Source organism: Puma concolor, chromosome A2 (genome assembly GCF_028749965.1).
Source record: "Puma concolor isolate L17-30 chromosome A2, mPumCon1.1.hap2, whole genome shotgun sequence".
In the NCBI taxonomy this organism is placed as follows: Eukaryota; Metazoa; Chordata; class Mammalia; order Carnivora; family Felidae; genus Puma; species Puma concolor.
This window is the reverse complement of record NC_141668.1, coordinates 157,579,611-157,597,152: the sequence shown is the minus strand read 5'-3', so window position 1 is coordinate 157,597,152 and position 17,542 is coordinate 157,579,611. Positions and strand designations below refer to the sequence as shown.

The 17,542-nt window shown below is 53.9% G+C and overlaps 1 protein-coding gene across 4 annotated transcripts in view; it reads left to right on the top strand.

Moving 5' to 3' along the window:
* The window catches only part of SLC25A42 (solute carrier family 25 member 42), a 30,898-nt gene that overhangs the window by 10,965 nt on the left and 2,391 nt on the right, over window positions 1-17,542 (top strand). For 2 of the 4 annotated variants that reach the window (XM_086698524.1, XM_025916466.2), the window contains exons 2-7: window positions 8,133-8,247; window positions 11,676-11,781; window positions 13,486-13,511; window positions 14,143-14,309; window positions 14,692-14,808; window positions 15,433-15,584. In XM_086698524.1, the coding sequence (XP_086554650.1) occupies window positions 8,167-8,247; window positions 11,676-11,781; window positions 13,486-13,511; window positions 14,143-14,309; window positions 14,692-14,808; window positions 15,433-15,584 (649 nt within the window). In that variant the 5' untranslated portion in view covers window positions 8,133-8,166. Of the gene's footprint in view, window positions 1-4,764; window positions 4,865-8,018; window positions 8,050-8,132; window positions 8,248-11,675; window positions 11,782-13,485; window positions 13,512-14,142; window positions 14,310-14,691; window positions 14,809-15,432; window positions 15,585-17,542 lie in introns of those variants that run through there. The other 2 variants (XM_086698522.1, XM_086698523.1) reach the window with 2 other exon arrangements.

Here is a 17,542-nt window from a genome sequence, read left to right as displayed (position 1 = left end):
GGACCATCCCTTCAAGGATCAGGACAAGAGGATTCTAGAACCTTCAAGCCCCCACTCACAGGCTCCCAGACTGGCCAGGCCTTGGCCCTGCCCAGTGGCACCTTTCCTCCTTGCCTGGGTTCCTCTTACTGGGAACAAAGGAGTGAATTCCCTTTGGTGCCCACTGCCCAGCCACCGGGCAACCCAGAGGGCCCTGTGGAAGGCTGGGGCCACACGAGCCAGAGGAGCACAGTGAGCAAGTGGGGTGGAGGGAAGACATGGGAGCAGCAAGGACCAGGATGATGAGAAGCAGAGCTGGGCCTCAGACAGGAGCTTGCACCCTGCCCTGCACCACCCTGCCTCACCTCTGTATCTACAGAATCAGGCTTGGGGCCCACAGGCACACGTCAACATCTGTCCCTTGAGCACACTTAGTCCAACTCCTGCAGCTACTTTGGACCACCCCTTGTCATCTGCGGCATGTTGTTCCCCCCACTGCCCTCCACCCCCACCACCCTCCTGCCAAACCTGCCCCTCCACCTCCAGTGGGTGCAAGACATCTTGGCCTGGGGCCAGCATTAGAAGATCAAAGCAGCCAATGAGTAACAGATCATCTTGTTTTAACCCAGAGCATGAAGTGGTCATCTACAAGGTCATACTGATATATATATTTTTAAACGTTTATTCATTTTTGAGAGAGAGGGAGAGAAAGACAGAGTGTGAGAGGGGGAGGGGCAGAGAGAGGGAGATACGGAATTGGAAGCAGGCTCCAGGCTCTAAACTGTCAGCACAGAGCCTGACGTGGGGCCCGAACCCATGAACTCTGAGATCATGACCTGAGCTGAAGTCGGACGTTTAACCAACTGAGCCACCAAGCACCCCAAGGTCATACTGATCTGAATAAATGACAGAAAAAGTAAATTAGTTGGGGAGAAGAGGCCACAGTTCCTGTGTAAGAATACCCAGTCATGTATTCTCCCCCTCCAGGAAGAGAGCTTAACTCCCCCGACCCCCAAAGGTAGGCTGGTTCCAAAGAGAAGAGTCTGGAAAAGTGTCACTCAGCAGGGGGACAGACATCTGGCAGACCCCACCTTAACCAAGAGGTCCAAGTCAGTCTCACCTGGATTAAGTCTGTGTTCTCAGGTATAATGTCATGAGGAGGGCTCACCTCCAAGGTCCTCCCAAGACCACACAACGCAGGCTCATGGTGAAAAAACACATCAGACAAACCCAGATGGGCTGGGGCATGAGGGAGTGGGATTCTGGGGCAGAAAAGGAAGATTAGGGGAATAACTGGAAAGCCTGGAGTTCTGTGGACAGTCATGTTAGAACAGGAGGAGGAGTAGGCTCACTGACCAGACCAGCCCAGGTCCTCTCTTCACGGCCAACAGCTCAGGCTGGGCTCCCTTTCGTGGTCACCCTTCTCGAATCTGCGGGCTGTGACACTTGAGGGTCTCAAGAGGCCTCTGCTTCTTATTTTTCCATTTTATCAGATACCACCATGTGTCACTGTCCACTGTCCCTAATTCACCTCTACTGCCAGGGGACCAGAGCCTCGGAGGCACTGAGCAATGTTTCATGTGGGGCCCCACGTCTGGAAGGTAGGGCAGCTGGGGTTCTTCCCAATCAGACGTTCTGTGTTTTCAAATGTCTGTGTTTCAAAATATGTTTCAAATGCCCAGCCTGCCCATGTGCCTCATTATCTTAGGTTTAAATTTTTTAAGTCAGGCAAGGCCCAAGGTGTCATCTCCCAGACATGATTTCTGCTGACTTCTTCCAGGCTTGTGGGAGCCAACAGGCCAAGGCTATCTTCCAAGTTCAAGACTGGAAGTTCTCAGGCCCCCAGACACCAGGCCTTGGTCCCTCAGGGATCTCCTCCCACACCTTCCTTCTGCCAGGTGCCAGCCCATAACAGGGACTGCTTACCCAGAGCCCCACCTTGGTGATACAAACTCTGACTTCTGTCCCGGTGGAGTGCCAAGCCAGCCCTTGACTGCCTCTTCCAGGATCATGTCCTAGGGACAGAGCCTTGGGCACCTCCGATCCATCACAGCCCAGGAACCCATGGTGTCCCTTTAGCTCTGTGAACAGGTTGTTTGTGTTCTGCTGGGCTTTGCAAGTTGCCTTCAGGGGACTACTGAGTACAGCCAGATCCTCTTCCATCCTTCCCTTAAGCCATTGTTCCTTCAGGTTAAACAAAGTCTTAAGAGGCACATGGTTCTCCAGGAGAATCATTTGGGATGAAATGGTGTTGAGGCTGGCCTAGGGGCCATGGTTTCTTGGAGAAGGATATGGCCATGACTTTTGGAGTCCTATGTCAAGGTTGGAGTTCCCTCTGCCGTTGGTCTGACCAGGTTTTTCCATGTCTCATCAGCAAAATGGAGAGAGAAACCAGTGACTGTGACACCCCTAATTGTTAGTGACAGCGATTGTCACCATTAGTGGTCTCTAGCAGGGAACGCATGCTGCCTTAACTTCCCCATTGGTAAAGCAGCACCTATACCCAGTGGTGAAGGCTGGCCAGATGAAAGAACACAGGAACAAAGGGATTTAATAAACAATAGCTACCATTGTGTCATTGTGTTTATCGCCTGCCTTCACTCCCAGTTCTCATCCCACACTCCCAGTTCTCATCCCACACTTAGGGCCAGAGATGACCTTGAGCAAAGGCCGTGGCCTGGGGCCCTGCAGCTGCTGACCTCTAACACCCTGCTCCAAAGAGAGACCAGGATCAGGGGGTGCCTGGGTGGCTCAGTCGGTTAAGCGTCTGACTTCAGCTCAGGTCATGATCTCATGGTTCGTGGGTTCAAGCCCCTCGTTGGGCTCTGTGCTGACAGCTGAGTCTGGAGCCTGCTTTGGATTCTGTGTCTCCCTCTCTCTGTGCCCCTCCCCTGCTCATGTTCTGTCTCTCTCTCAAAAATAAAATAAAAACATTAAAAAAAATTTTTTAAGAGAGGCCAAGGTCAGGCTATGCCTGCCAAGAAGAGCATTGGTCTCCCCACAAACCAGGCAGCAGCCCCAATCCCTCTCACGGGGCTCCCATGGCTGCCAGAGCCCTTCCCCAGCCCAAGATACTAAGCTGCTGACTTGGAGGCACCAACTGGACAAGGAGGGGCCAGACCAGCCAGCCAGCCCCTTAGCAGCCGCAGACCTCTGAAATTGGTTTCTCCGAAACCTCTAGCAAATCCAGAAGGTCATGGTTACCTTAAGGCATTTTTTTTTTAGCTTTTTATTTTGAAATAATTTCAGCCTTACAGAAAAGTGACAAAAATAACCAGAGTTCTGGTAGACCCTTCATCCAGCTGCCAATGTTAGCATCATACAGGATATTAGCATCATACAGGATACAGCTACCTGAACCAGAAAATACCATCGAGGCAACTTTGGAGCTCACCTCCAGCCTGAATTCAGATCTCCCCAGCATTTCCCCTAATGTTCTCATTCTGGTCCAGGCTCCCACATTGCATTTCGTCATCCGATCTGCCTAGTCTCCCCTGATCTGTGATGTGCCCCAGTCTTTCCTCATCATCCACAAGCTCCACGCCTTTTTTTTTTTTTTTTTTTTTCAGTGTCCTTTGGTGTGGACTGTGTGCTGTTTACTCATGGTTAGCCTGTGGGGTCCATCTTTGGTAGGAATCTCACTGCAGCAATGTCGTGTCCCTCCTAGGGCATCATGTTGGGGATGCAGGCTGTCTATAGGCCCTGTCACCGGTGGTGTTGACCTTGCTCACTTAGTCAAGGTGGGCTGTGCTCATTAGTGACAGGCTGAGTGGCTTCTCCCCATGGGGATGTGAGTTACACATTCCCTCTGTCACCTCCCTCTGCGTCGCTTCCCTTCCAGGCCTTTGCTGGGACCAGCAGCTGACGGTGGCCTTAGGGCCAGTGAGTCCTCAGGCTCATGTACTGGGGTAGCACACATTCCAAAGTGTTTGCCAGACCACCTGCAAAGAGGTGTGCCCCCCGCCACCGCCCCCTCCTTGTCCACCCCCATCTCCTGGCACAGTTGTAATACTTGCAAACAGCCCTTCAGTGAGGGGTCAGCCTGACTTTCTCCGTTATCGGTCTTTTTTGTTTTGTCATATATTTTTTTAAGTTATTTGTTTCTTTCCTGGTGACCTGGTGTTTCTTTGTTTTTTTGCCTTTTTTTTTTTTTTGTCTTGGGCTGTTTTTTGTTTGTTTACTGATTTTATAATAGCAAGGAGCTCTTTATTTCTTAGATTAACCTTTGGCCTGAGGGACAAAATCTTGAGATCTTACCCCCTTCATTCCCCCAGGGTAAGGATCTCCTCTTCATCCCATGATCCTTGGCGAGTTGCCAGGAGGCTCTGGACCCTGGTGAACAGCTGGCAGCCTGAGACCTTTCACTCTACTGGGGTGGGGGTGCCTGGAGCCCCCCCCCCCCCGTCTCTTCCCTAAAAAGGGCTCTTAGTCTTAGTTTCCTGTGGCTGCCATAACAAATCACCACAAACTGGTGAGTTTTATTCTCTCATAATTCTGGAAGTTAAAAGTTCAAAACTAAGGTGTGTGACCGTGCACTCTGAAGGCTCCGGGGCAAGATCTGGTCTCTGCCAGCTTCTGGGGGCTCCAGCAGTGGCCAGCTTGTGGCCACGTCACTCAAATCTCTGCCTCTGTGGTCACATGGCCTTCCTGCCTATGTGTCCTCTTCTGTCTTATCAGATCACATTGGATGTAGGGATGATCCAGGATGATCTCATCTCAAGATCCCTACCTTAATTACATCTGCAAAGACCCTTTTTCTAATCATATCACATTCACAAATTCCAGGTGGAGATGTCTCTTGGGAGCTACCCGTCAACCCTCTGTCCCAGCATGCCCTATGACTTGCTTTGGGCGCCCTGTCACCTGCAGCGACACACTCTTATAGGTCTGCATGGGTTTGTTTCTGTCTGCATCCACCACACCCGGGCCCCTTAATGAATTCTCTGCGCCGAGTTCCTGCAGCAGGTCCTGCTGCCAGGCAACCGAGGGAAAAAAGGTCCAGGGGGCTCCACGGGCCGCCCCCACCTGAGCTTGTACATCCCTTCTGTGCAGAGCACCACCTGCCTGCCTCCAAAGCAGCTATGGCAGGAGTTGGAGGGAGGGAGGAATGGAAGGAGGGTGAGGCCACAGATCAGAGCCTCGTGTGGCTGGGACCAAAGGGCTGGATGCTGTCTCGGGAAGACACTTTTGCAGAATGTGTCCACACTTAACATGCCCATGCCTCGACACAGCCCTAAGGAAGGCTGCACCACCCATCCGAGCGCCCAGATGTGGGGACCATCCCCTGGAATCCGTAGCGTCAGGGACGGTGCGGAGCCACAGCCGTACACGCTAGGGGGTGAGGGGACGAGACAGTCTCGGTGCACCCTATAGGCCGGTACCCCAGCAGCTGGCTTCAAAAGGTCCCTAGAGCCTAGCTTCTCGTTGTTGGTATGTGAAAAGTTTTGGATTTATATAAAAATTGGCAAAGACAACAGTTCCCCTACACCCCACACACCTAGTTTCCCCTCTTAATAACATTTTACATTACTTTGGTACATGTTTTACAAATGTATAAATACTGATAGGTTACTATTAATTAAAGGCCATAGTTTATTCACGTTTCCTCAGTTTCCCCTAATATCCTTTCCTTGTCCCCAAATCTCACCTGACATCTAATCCTCACATCTCCTTAGGCTCTTCTGGGCTGAGACAGTTTTTTGGACTTTCTTGTTTTTTTGATGACCTTGACAATTAAAAAAAATTGTTTTTAATGTTTATTTATTTGAGAGAGAGAGAGAGAGAGAGAGAGTGAGCGAGCATGAGTGGGGGAGGGGCAGAGAGGGAGAGAGACACAGAATCCGAAGCAGGCTCCAGGCTCTGAGCTGTCAGCACAGAGCCCGACACGGGGCTCAAACCCACGCACTGTGAGATCATGACCCGAGCCAAAGTCAGACGCTCAACCGACTGAGCCACCCAGGCACCCCTTGACCTCGACGATTTTAAGGAGAACAAGTCAGGTATTTTGTAGGACGCCCCCCAACTAGGATTTGCTTGCTGTTTTTTCATGGTTGGCCCTGTGTGATGGGTTTAATGAGGACCACGTGGGTGAAGTGCCCTTCTCATCATGATGCACACCGTGTCCACCGCACAGGCCACCAGCATGACTCATTTGATATTGACCTTGATCACCTGGCTGAGGTGGGACCCGTCAGGTGTCCTGTACTCCTTGGAAGGAAATCACCACACGCAGCCCACACCTGAGGGGTGGGGAGCCATGCACCCATGCCCCCTCAAGAGTGGAGTTTCTGCACAAAGTATTTGCCTGGGGGATTTGTCTCTTCTTCCCATTTATTTCTGTATTCAATCATTTCTTTCTTTTTTCATGTTTATTTATTTATTTTAAGAGAGAGAGGGCAGGGAAGGGGCAGAGAGAGAGAGAGAATCCCAAGCAGGCTCTGCATTGTCAGCACAGACAACAGGCTTGATCTCACAAACCACAAGATCATGACTTGGGCTGAAATCAAGAGTCAGACACTTAACCAACCGAGCCACCCAGGTACCCCTATTTCTTTATTTTTTTTTTTTTTAAAGATTTTCTTTTTAAGTAATCTCTACACTCAATGTGAGACTCAAACCCACAACCCTAAGATCAAGAGTCATATGCTCTTTATAAACAACTGAAAAGTGGTGAATCCATCTCAAAAATGATTCGAATGTTACTGTCCTAAAATTACCATAGAAATGTTATAAAATTCCCGATACATTCCTAAATCCCAACTAATGTTTTATAAAAAAAAAAAAAAAAAAAAAAAAAATGAAGGCACCCCTCCTCATTTATTTCTATCTGCGGACTTGTGGATATTTAATTTATATGTTGGAGGATAATCCAGTACTCGTTGCTCAGAGAGTTCCAGCTGTGGGCCACTGGGACTTTGACTCCCCTGCCTGTCTCATTGTCACACCGCCATTGGCTTTGGTTCCTCCCTGGCACCTTAGGGTGCTCTGAGCTCATTTTTATGCTTCCTGCCATCTTGGAAGCAGCCATGCTTCCTGGAGCCAGGGCCCATTTTAGGTAGGAAACAGCAGCAGAGGACAAGTGGAGGGGAATCCTGTTTGTGCTGTCTAGGACCTTCTGCCCTGGGATTGACCTGGGAGGGCCTGGGAAGGCCTGGAGGGCAGGAGAGGCTTTAACAGTCTGCATTATTTTGTGGGAAAGTGTATTGATTTATTGGATGATTTTTTAAAGTTTATTTATTTATTTTGAGAGAGAGAGAGAGGGAGAGAGGGAGAGAGAATGCGTGCATACACACATGGGTGAGGGGCAGAGAGAGAAAACCCCAAGCAGGCTCTGCACTGTCGGTGCAGAGTCCAACGCGAGGCCTCAAACCCACGAACTGCGAGGTCATGAGCTGAAGTCAGACTCTTGACCAGCTGGGTCACTCAGGCGCCCCAATTTATTGGCTGATTTTAAAGCATGGGACCCGAGCACCCCCGCTTCCCCCCATCCCCCAAACACCAATGCACAGTCGGCATCTTGGTGGCACTAGTCTTTCATTCTTTTTTCCTTCTGTTCCTGTCACTGTGGTTTGCTGGGCTTTGCATGCACTTCCACTCAGAGGTTAAATATAGGTTCCAGGGAGGAATCCTCAAGTATTAGGACCCTTTACTGTAAGCTTGGCCAGAAACATCAGGCAAACTTACAGTAGGAAAACGATTAATTTTCTAAGTGTTTCTGTTGATAGATACTCAGGTCCAAGCTGACAAAAGCCCAGTGGGTGCTTGGGTCCAGGCAGGTGGGACCCCCCCCCCCCCCACAGCCGGCCACACCTCTGCCTCCTGCTGTGTGACCTTGCAGGGGTGGCTTAACCTCTCTGAGCCCATCTGCCTGGGGTTGTTACTCGGTTCAAAAAAAACAGACAACTCAGAGGCTTGTTTGTGATGAGCAAATCAAAGATGAGAAGGGCTTTTGTGAATGATTAAGCCAATGCTGGGGACTGGCATTCAGATGCAGGTGCCAGAGTCCTTCCCCTGCAGGGAGACAGAAGCCAGGCTGGAAAGAGCACCCAGCTAGGGCAGTTCTCGCTTCAGGTGACTCAGGGATGAGTCACAGGCCTAAGGCTCGTGGGGGAGGTCTTCCTCTCACTGGGTCTCACCCTGCCTCCCTCTCCCAGGACCAAGTCTCCTGCTGCCTGGAGCTGGCCTGGAATGGGTAATGGTGTGAAGGAAAGTGCGGTGCGTGTGCGTGAGGATGCCGAGGCCGTCCTGCCCTCACCTGTTAATTCCAAGGCAAGTACCCCGCCTCCCCGATGGGCGTTTTCATGAGCTCTCTCTCTTCTGTGTTCCTGCACCCCATTACAAATCACACACACACGCACACACAATCCTTTCAGAGCTGTGTTGTTGGGAGGCCATGAGGGGCAGGCGGTGCGGGCTGGCCACCTTCTGTTCCATTTGAAGTCCCGTTTGCCATGTGGTTCCAACCTGCCCAGCCGCTTAGTAAGAAGCCAGAACCTCGCCCAGATTTGGCTAGAATGTCAGAAAGTGTCCTTTTTTCTCACTCAGGTTCTAGAATTAATCACGGGCAGGGCCAGCTGTTGGGGGGGGGGGGCTCGCGTGTGGGGTGTGCTCTCAGCTGCCAGTTTTCCTCTCTGAAGCTCATCTCGGATTCCACCCTTCAATTGAAGAAAAGGTATGTTCCCCTTTAAAGAAATTGGATCGGCTCCATCCTTGTTCACCATAGAAGCCAGTAGAAGTTCTTCCAGTGGAACCTGGAACACAGACTGCCCCAGCCCACACAGAAACCCAGCTCCAGGGCACGTGGGCCATTCTCCAAAGTCCACAGCATCAAAGGCCGAAGCAGCATCCTCTGGCCCTCCCAACCTCTCCTCCAATTCTAGGTCCCCCTTGGAGCACCGGGTGGGAGGGAGGACGGCCACACTGGGGGTGGATGCAGGGAGAGTGAGGCCAGACCCCAGAGCAGGCACACCCATCCCTCACAGGTTAGTGAACTTCCCCACAGAACAAGAGGGAGATGTCACCCCCCTGCCTCTGGCTGGCTCCCTGAATCCCACCAAGTGGACGTGCCCAGCAAAAGGACCAGCGCCCGTTGTGTGCCAAGCCACGTGCAGTGCCGGTTCTCCATGCTAGCCAGCCACTGCCACCAGTCTTGGTTCACTTGACCAGTCAGCGGTGGGGAGCTTCCTCTGTAAAGCCGTTTCTTTGGTTAAGGAGCTGAGCATCTTCTTGTGGTGTTCGCAGCCCGTGTGGATCCTGTCTGGATTGCCCACTTTCTGCTAGGCCGTCCGCCTCGTTCTTCATTCGCAGGTGCTCTCCATATGATACCTACAGAGACTGACAGCTCCCTGGTGCCTGGGCCGAGCTCTTTCAAGAATAAGCCAGGCATGGTCGTTTAAGGGTCACCGGAAGCGTTGGCCACAGGCAACAGCGGCCTCATCCGCCGCGCATGTGAACTGGGCTCCCAGCACATCCCCGGAGCACCACATCCTGAGTCAGGGCTGACAGCCGTGTGTTCCCGACGTGCAGAAGTAGCTTTATGACCGTGAGAACTGCAGGCTGCGCAGGAAGTTGCCTAGTGAAGGGCGTGGAAGGGACGCGTTGGCTCCACCTCTAGGACCAGGAGGGCACGTGGCCTGTCCACAGGGGACTCCCTCTGCTCTCAGCGGCCCGCGAGACGAACGGTCATCACACTGATTCAGAGAGGAAATTGGGAGCCACTTGGGCCTTGGAGCTGCTGCCAGGAACACCACTGAACCTCACGGCTTCTGCCGTCCACACTTCTCAAGGTGGTGGAACCAGACCTCCGGAACCTTCTGTGTGATCCAGAAAAGGCATGGGGGCCCAGTGACAGGCTTCTGTAAAGCGAGGAGAATATGGAAGCCCACGGTGAAGCTCTGCCACAGAAACTGAGAAGGGAAAACACTGCCATGAGAGATTGTTTCTTTAGGGAAGAGAGGGCCAAGCTGATGGGGGAGGTACTGGGGGCATTAAGGAACAGGAGGTGAAGCCCTCCAGAGACAGGGCCAGATCACAGGGCACCACGGCCCCTGGAGGCACCCAGACCTGGCCAGGAGACAACACATCAGTGTCAGAGATGAGAAAAGGGACATCAGAAAGGCCATGGTCAGTGCAGGCAGTTAGGACAGAGCCCAGGTGCAGGCCAGGTGTGCAGACAGACTTGGAATCCAGCCCTTCACCCTTGATCTACCCACTGAGCTGAGCAAACTCGGGGAGTGACCCTGGACTCCACCATGCCCACTCAGACCCAGGCTGCCAGTGTACCCCCCAGATGCCTCTTACCCATCCCCTGGGCCTGGCCTCCGTCTCTCCACCCTGAGTTTCTGCAGGCGCTGTCTCCTCTCTGGTTACGGTTACAAGCAGGCCCTGTCTGCTTGCTGGGCCCCCAGGCTCCCTGGAGTCCAGCCCCCACTTGCCTTTGATCTCTTCTCTCCTCCCTGCGCCCCCTCCTTTTCCCTGTGTCAACCACCCTGCCTGTCTTGTGGTCCCTCAGGAACCCCCACTTCTCATCAGGGCCTCTGGGTGTTCCATTCCTCCCCCTGTAATACCATCTCACATACACACGCATCCCCAGTTAGCTGTGCCTCATCCTTCAACCTCAGCCCCTCACCACCCACCCCATGTTCTCCCGGGACCCTAAGCCCCCTCATCACAGCCATCCAAGATTGGTGACTCAACACATTTGTCTAAAGATTTAGTTCCTGTCTGGCTCTCCCCGTGGACTGACAGCCCCAAGGGGAGGGGGAGCTTGTACATATCCCCCCCATACGCACTGTGTGTCCCAAGGATCCTCAGGGCACTTGGTTCCTGTCGGACTCCGGGGACTCCGGGGATCACTGAATGGCCTGCCCCTCCCCCATCCTTCCTCATTGTGGAGCCAGGAAAGATGGGAGCACCGCCAGGCCCTAGTGCTCCCCTTGGTGGCAAGAGTTCTGTGGCCGAGTCAGCTGAGGGAATGGAGACTCTAGCAACATGGTAAGCAGGTGACTTCTTGTATAACTCCTCACAGGGAGCTTTGAGAAGACTCGGGAACAGTGCTGGCTCTGAGGCTAGCCTCGTGATGCAGGCCAGCACCGTCACTGTCACCCTCACCTTGGCTGGAAAAAGAACCACAAATGCTGGCCTCTGGCAGTCCTGATGGAAAGTTGTGGAAAGGGGCCACACTGACACAGAGGGTCTGCTTGCCTCACACCACTGCCTGATCTCCAGCCCACAAGGGCCCTGGTGACTTTGCTTTAACCACTGCAGCACGGGAGCCCAGGGCACACAGACGGTGGACGCAGCCAGGGTTTGCACTGGGGTGCAGTGATTCTTCTCTTTGGGGTCGGTCCTATTTTGGCTGTCTCTGAGAAGTTGGAAACTCATGGGACAGCCCAGCCAGTGGGTCACCTCTCACGTGGATGGTCTCTATCACCCAAAAAGTTTTCACCGTGGCCCACACAGGCTCTGTGGCCACTGGACTCATGACGGCTTGCCCTGTGCCCCACTGTGCCCAGGGCCCAGCAGGGCTGTGACACTTGGACAGCTGTGCAAGTTACAGCCCTCCACCAGGAATAGAAGGAAGATGTTCCTCCTGAGTGAGGTCCCCAGCGGAGCAGACCCCTTTCCCTTTCTCTCTCTCTCTCTCTCTCTCTCTCTCTCTCTCTCATGACAGACTGTGTCCACGTGTTTTCTTGCAGAGCGACCACAGGCAAGTTCTCAGCTCCCTCCTGTCTGGGGCCCTGGCTGGTGCTCTGGCCAAAACGGCGGTAGCTCCCCTGGACCGAACCAAAATCATCTTCCAAGGTAAATGCTCTCTGTCCGCCTGTCGTGTACGATAGAGATGCTTCCAGGTGCTTGCCCTCCTCTGCAGCCCCCCAAACTGCACTGCAAACTGGCTTTAAAATGCCTTTTTAGGGGCACCTCAGTGACTCAGTCGGTTAAGCATCCAACTGCTTGATTTCAGCTCTGGTCGTGATCTCACGGTTCATGGGATCAAGCCCTGCATCGGGCTCTTGTGCAGAGCCTGCTTGGGATTCTCTCCCCCTCTCCCTCTGGCCCCCTGTCCCTACTTCTCATTTTTTCTCTCTCTCTCTCTCTCTAAATAAATAAATAAACTTTAAAAAAATGCCTCTTAAAAATCCACTTAGAAACCCTGGTAGCCCCCCAGGGCTGCCATCACAAAGTACCATATATGACTCAGCTCACACTCCAGAGGCCAGAGGTCTGGAATCAGGGTGTCATCACCAGTCGGTTCCTTTTGTGGACTCTAAGGGAGGAGCCTTCCAGCTCCCGGGGCTCCAGGCATCCTTGGCTTCTGGTCTCATCTCCCCAGACTCTGCTTTGCCCTCTGCGTCTGTGTCCACTCCTCTTGTAAGGACACTTGTCATTGGATATAGGGCCCACCCGACTCCAGTAAGCTGTCATCCTAATGTAATCACATCTGCAAAGACCCTGTTTCCAAATGAAGTCCCATTCACTTCTACTCGGCATGAGGACATGGACACTCCTTTTGGGGAGGCCCAGTTCAAAAAACCTTCACCCTCTCCTTGGGGCCAAGCAGCCACAGTGTCCCCTGAAGAGGAGGCCTTTCCGTCCCATAGACAGTGACCAGTGCCTACAACAGGGCAGTCACAAGCAGGGACCCCTGCCCCTCAACTGTTTGGGAGGAAAGGACTGCAGATTCAAGCCAGGCCCTCCTCGAGCTGGTCCCCGAGCCTCCCTGTGCCTCAGTTTCCTCATCCACAAAACAGGACTCTAATATCAGCCTCCTCCCAAAGGAGTGAGCTGACATGGGAAAGAGCATGCTGTTACCTGGAGCGTAGTGCCCTGCGGGGAGCTGGGTTTAGCTCTGAGGGCAGTAGGTGTGCGCAGCTGTCCGCACCGATGAGACTGTGACGGTGTCCTGAGAACACGGCAGACGGAAAAGTGAGGAGAGGGAGGCTGCAAGACCCCTTGTGGCACAGGCGCCCGAGGACAGAGCACACTGTGGAATCGGGGAGCGAGGCGGCAGCCATCAAGGGTGCGGGAGGCTGGTTGGGGTGGCCGCCTGCACCTGTGAGAAGATAGGGTCGGCTCTGGGCAGGGGACACCTCCCAGGACTTGTTCTGAGAGGACCAAGCCCCTTGGCTGCTCTGCACAGCTGGAGGCAGGGAGGCCTTTCCCAAAGGGGTTTGGTTGAATTGGAGTCCGGCTGGGTGGGCCGAGCTGTCAACCCCAAGGGGCAGAAGCCCCTGCAGAGACCCTCGCTTTTCTGGGGAGTGAGGCGGCAGCTCCCTTCCCTGGGGAAAAGTTCACAGGCAGGGGGCCCTGAGCCAGTGAGGAAGTTCCCTGGAGGAGACTGACCCTGCTCAGAGCGCCCCCCCCCCACCTCAGCCTTTGGCAGGGAAGCATCCTCAGGGGCTGTTCTCACTCCCCATGCTCAGACCTGAGCCCAGCAGTGGGGTCCCACAGACCGAGGTCCTGTCCTTCACATCTAATGGTCTCTATTGTGTTTTTGTTTTCTTCCAGTGTCTTCAAAAAGATTTTCTGCCAAGGTGAGCCACTGGGTCACTGACTCCTGGCTCTGGGGCCATCACCCTCTGCCCTGCTGAGCTGGCAGGAGGTGGTGGCACGTGGCCAGGGGTGAAGGAAGATGCTTTTCAAAGTGTTTTTTCCCTTTCATCTCCCCAACAAGCCAGTTCCCAGGCTGCCAGGTGACCTGAGGCCTCCCCCACCAGCCCCAGGGCCGCCTGTCCTAGTGCCCCGACCTTGGCCTGGATGCAGCCCACCCCAGGAACTGACAGGAGACACTCATCCTTGGGGCGGTGGGGAGAGGACTTGAAGTTCTAAACCCACAATTTCACACTTGATTCATTTTTAAACAGAGAGCAGGCATCACCTTTGTAATACAGGAAGAGATAAAGAACATCTTTGAAAGCTAGACTACCGGCCAGACCCTCTGTGTGGGGCTCTTGTCTGCAAACCTTGTTTCCCCTGGCTCGTGACTACTCCTCGGGCCAGAGGAGCAGGGAGAGAGGGGTCCCTGGGTGGGGCCCAGAGAATGTGGGGGCTAAGGTGGGGTGGGTCCAATAAGGTGGCCCCAGTCACAGTGCTGGACAAAACAGGGTGTTCTCCATGGATGGAGCACAGGGCAGGCGAGGGTGTTGACCTTGCCCCCCTCTCCAGGAGGCCTTCCGGCTCCTCTACTTCACCTACCTCAACGAGGGCTTCCTCAGCCTGTGGCGCGGGAACTCGGCCACCATGGTGCGCGTGGTGCCCTACGCCGCCATCCAGTTCAGCGCCCACGAGGAGTACAAGCGCATCCTGGGCCACTACTATGGCTTCCGCGGAGAGTGAGTGGCCGCCCCCCGCCGCCCCCAAAACCCGTCTCAACCCTGCACCACCACCCTGTCCTCCTGTCTCTGCACGCTCACCACGGCAGAACTCTCGTTTGCCCAGGCTCCCCTCAGAACCTAAGTCCAGGGAGGGCCCCTGATCCCCACTGCGCCCCAGTGTCCGCAGGGAAGGAACACGTCATGACTGCATACAAGCAGATGCCAAGGAAAGGCAGCTGTGGGAACCTCAGAATGATGTCCACCCAGGAGACCCATCACTCCGCCATAAGGCGGCCAGGCCCTGCCCGATCCTTGCTTCTCCCCCCTGGCTGAGACCTGTGGGCACCCCAAGTCTTGGGGGGGGGTCCTCATTTTCTCTCGTCTCCTCCCCCTCTTTTAGAGCCCTGCCCCCTTGGCCCCGCCTCCTGGCAGGCGCACTAGCTGGAACAACAGCTGCTTCGCTGACCTACCCCCTGGACCTGGTCAGAGCAAGGATGGCCGTGACCCCAAAGGAAATGTGAGTTCCTAGGCCATGCGTTCTGTTCTGCCGCTACTCTCCACACGGGCAGTGATTGGTTCTCTTAGCCGATACTAGGACCATTACTAGTATTGGCTCTCGTTTGAACTTATATCAAACCGAAAGTCTTCATTTTTATTTTTTTTTAATGTTTGTTTATTTTTGAGAGAGAAAGAGAGAGCACGAGTCGGGGAGGGGCCGAGAGAGAGAGAGAGACACACACAGAATCCAAAGCAGGCTTCGAGCTGTCAGTGCAAAGCCCAACGTGGGGCTTGAACCCACAAACCATGAGCCAAAGTCAGACGCTCAACGGACTGAGCCTCCCAAGTGTCCCCCAAAGTCTCCATTTTGGATTGGCACAGATACATTACCAGTGCCCACGGTGAAAAGACAAGGGCTGGGCATAACAGAGTGACCTGGGAGGTGAAGGTGGGGTACGGCCTTAGGCACGCATTTCCCCCTCCAGTGCCAAAGCTTTTGCAATGTGGCTGTGTTCCTTAAAGAAGGAAGGCATCAACATCCAGACCCTGGCCCACCCGTCTTCGGGAGGAGCAGAGAATTAGTCAAGGCCAGCGGCCCCTCTGCGTGCCCATAGCCCACGCACGCTGTCACTCTGTCCTGCAGGTACAGCAACATCTTTCACGTCTTCATCCGCATCTCCCGAGAAGAGGGCCTGAAGACCCTCTACCACGGGTTCACGCCCACCGTGCTGGGGGTCATTCCCTACGCCGGCCTGAGTTTCTTCACCTATGAGACGCTCAAGAGCCTGCACAGAGGTAAGGAGACGGAAGCCAGGGCAGCACCTCCCAGGGTCACACACACTCCGAGGCGGGACCCTAAGATCCCCCACCGGGCCCGGTCAAGGTCCGAGTCAGAACAAGACCCATATCAAGCCACCACTGAGGCTGCTAGACTCCCAGCCTTTCGTGCGGCGTTTTGAGACCAGCTTTGTGAAATCCAGAGTGTCATCCGGAGCAGTGGCAGCCACTTGTGCACAGAGCGTCCCGGGTATGGTCTAGACGGCAGAGGGAGTGCCCTCTCGTGTTTAGGTAATTTTGAGAAATTCAAAAAGTGCAGAAAAACAGAGAACAATATGCCACCACCCATACCTGCTACCCGCCCCCGCCCGGTGCAGACAGGTGGTGACGTTGCTCCGAGATGTTTTCTGTTAAAGAAAATGTTCCAGGTGAAGCTGAGGTCCTGTGTTCCCCACCCCCAGCCCCGCTCCCCCCTGAGGCCTCTTTACAAGAACTGCATCCCTCACGCTGGCTGCTGCTGCTTCCACACGCATTTCTATGTGTAGCAGGAACAATACCTTGTAATGTTGTAAACGGTGACCACAGTTGAGTTACCTACACCCACGACGAGTGCAGCTGGGCCCCAGCTCTCAGTTCACCCTGCCGGATCTGGGCCGGAGGCTCTGAGTCCACCCTGCCGGGTCTGAGGCTCTTCCGTGCCTTTTAGCAGTGGACTGGGCCTCCCCTGCCGGGGGCTGCTGGGTGTTCCCAGGTTTTCAGTGATCAGACACCCAGGGTGTGAGCCCCCAGTTTGGGGACGTACTCCGCTTGCCCCCCGGCCCTGTCTCCATGCGCTCACCCAGCGTGGGTGCCGGCGGATTCCTTCCTGTCCAGCCAGCATGCTGAGTGAATAGCGGTGTCCCACTGTTTGTAATTCCTAGTTTACCTTTACAACCACACCGTTTTTGTTTTGTTTTGTTTTGTTTTGTTTTGTTTTAATTTAAATTTTTTTTTTTCAACGTTTATTTATTTTTGGGACAGAGAGAGACAGAGCATGAATGGGGGAGGGACAGAGAGAGAGGGAGACACAGAATCGGAAACAGGCTCCAGGCTCTGAGCCATCAGCCCAGAGCCCGACGCGGGGCTCGAACTCACGGACCGCGAGATCGTGACCTGGCTGAAGTCGGACGCTTAACCGACTGCGCCACCCAGGCGCCCCTGTTTTGTTTTAATTTAAAAAAAATTTTTTTTTAATTTTTTTTTTAATGTTCATTTTTTGATAGAGACAGAGCGTGAGTGGGGGAGGGGCAGAGAGGGAAGGAGTTCGAGAAGGGGCTCGAACTCACGGACCGTGAGATCATGACCTGAGCTGAAGGCGGACGCTTAACCGACTGAGCCGCCCAGGCGCCCCTTAATTTTTTTTTTTTTAACGTTTGTTTAGTTTTGAGAGAGAGAGACACAGAGTGTGAGTGGGGGAGGGGCAGTGAGAGAGGAAGACACAGAATCTGAAGCAGGTTCCAGGCTCTGAGCTGTCAGCACAGAGCCCGACGAGGGGCTCGAACTCACAGACCATGAGATCATGACCTGAGTCGAAGTCGGATGCTTAACCAACTGAGCCACAAGGCACCCCTACAACCACACAGTTTTAAAGAACCCCTCTTGTTTGGCTGCTGCCCCTTCCTGTGTCCCACATGTCCCGTCCACCCAGCTGCTCACCTCACCGCATCCCTGCAGCCCTGTGGAGGGTACCCACGGAGCGGGCTGGGTGGTGGAGAGGGTCGCGGTCGCCCCTATCACTTTCCTTCTTTGCTTGATGGGAAAACAAGAGTGATCAGATGGGAGTTCATTCTGGGTCGTAGGACTTGGTTAAAGGGATTATTTGTGAGTTTCTGCCTTTTTAGAAACTTTTCTTCTCAAATTTGATTAAAAGGAATAGCCGGGAGGTGAGGAGGCCAGGGTGGGAAGGCCCAGGGGAGCCAGGGGAGTACTGAGCCACG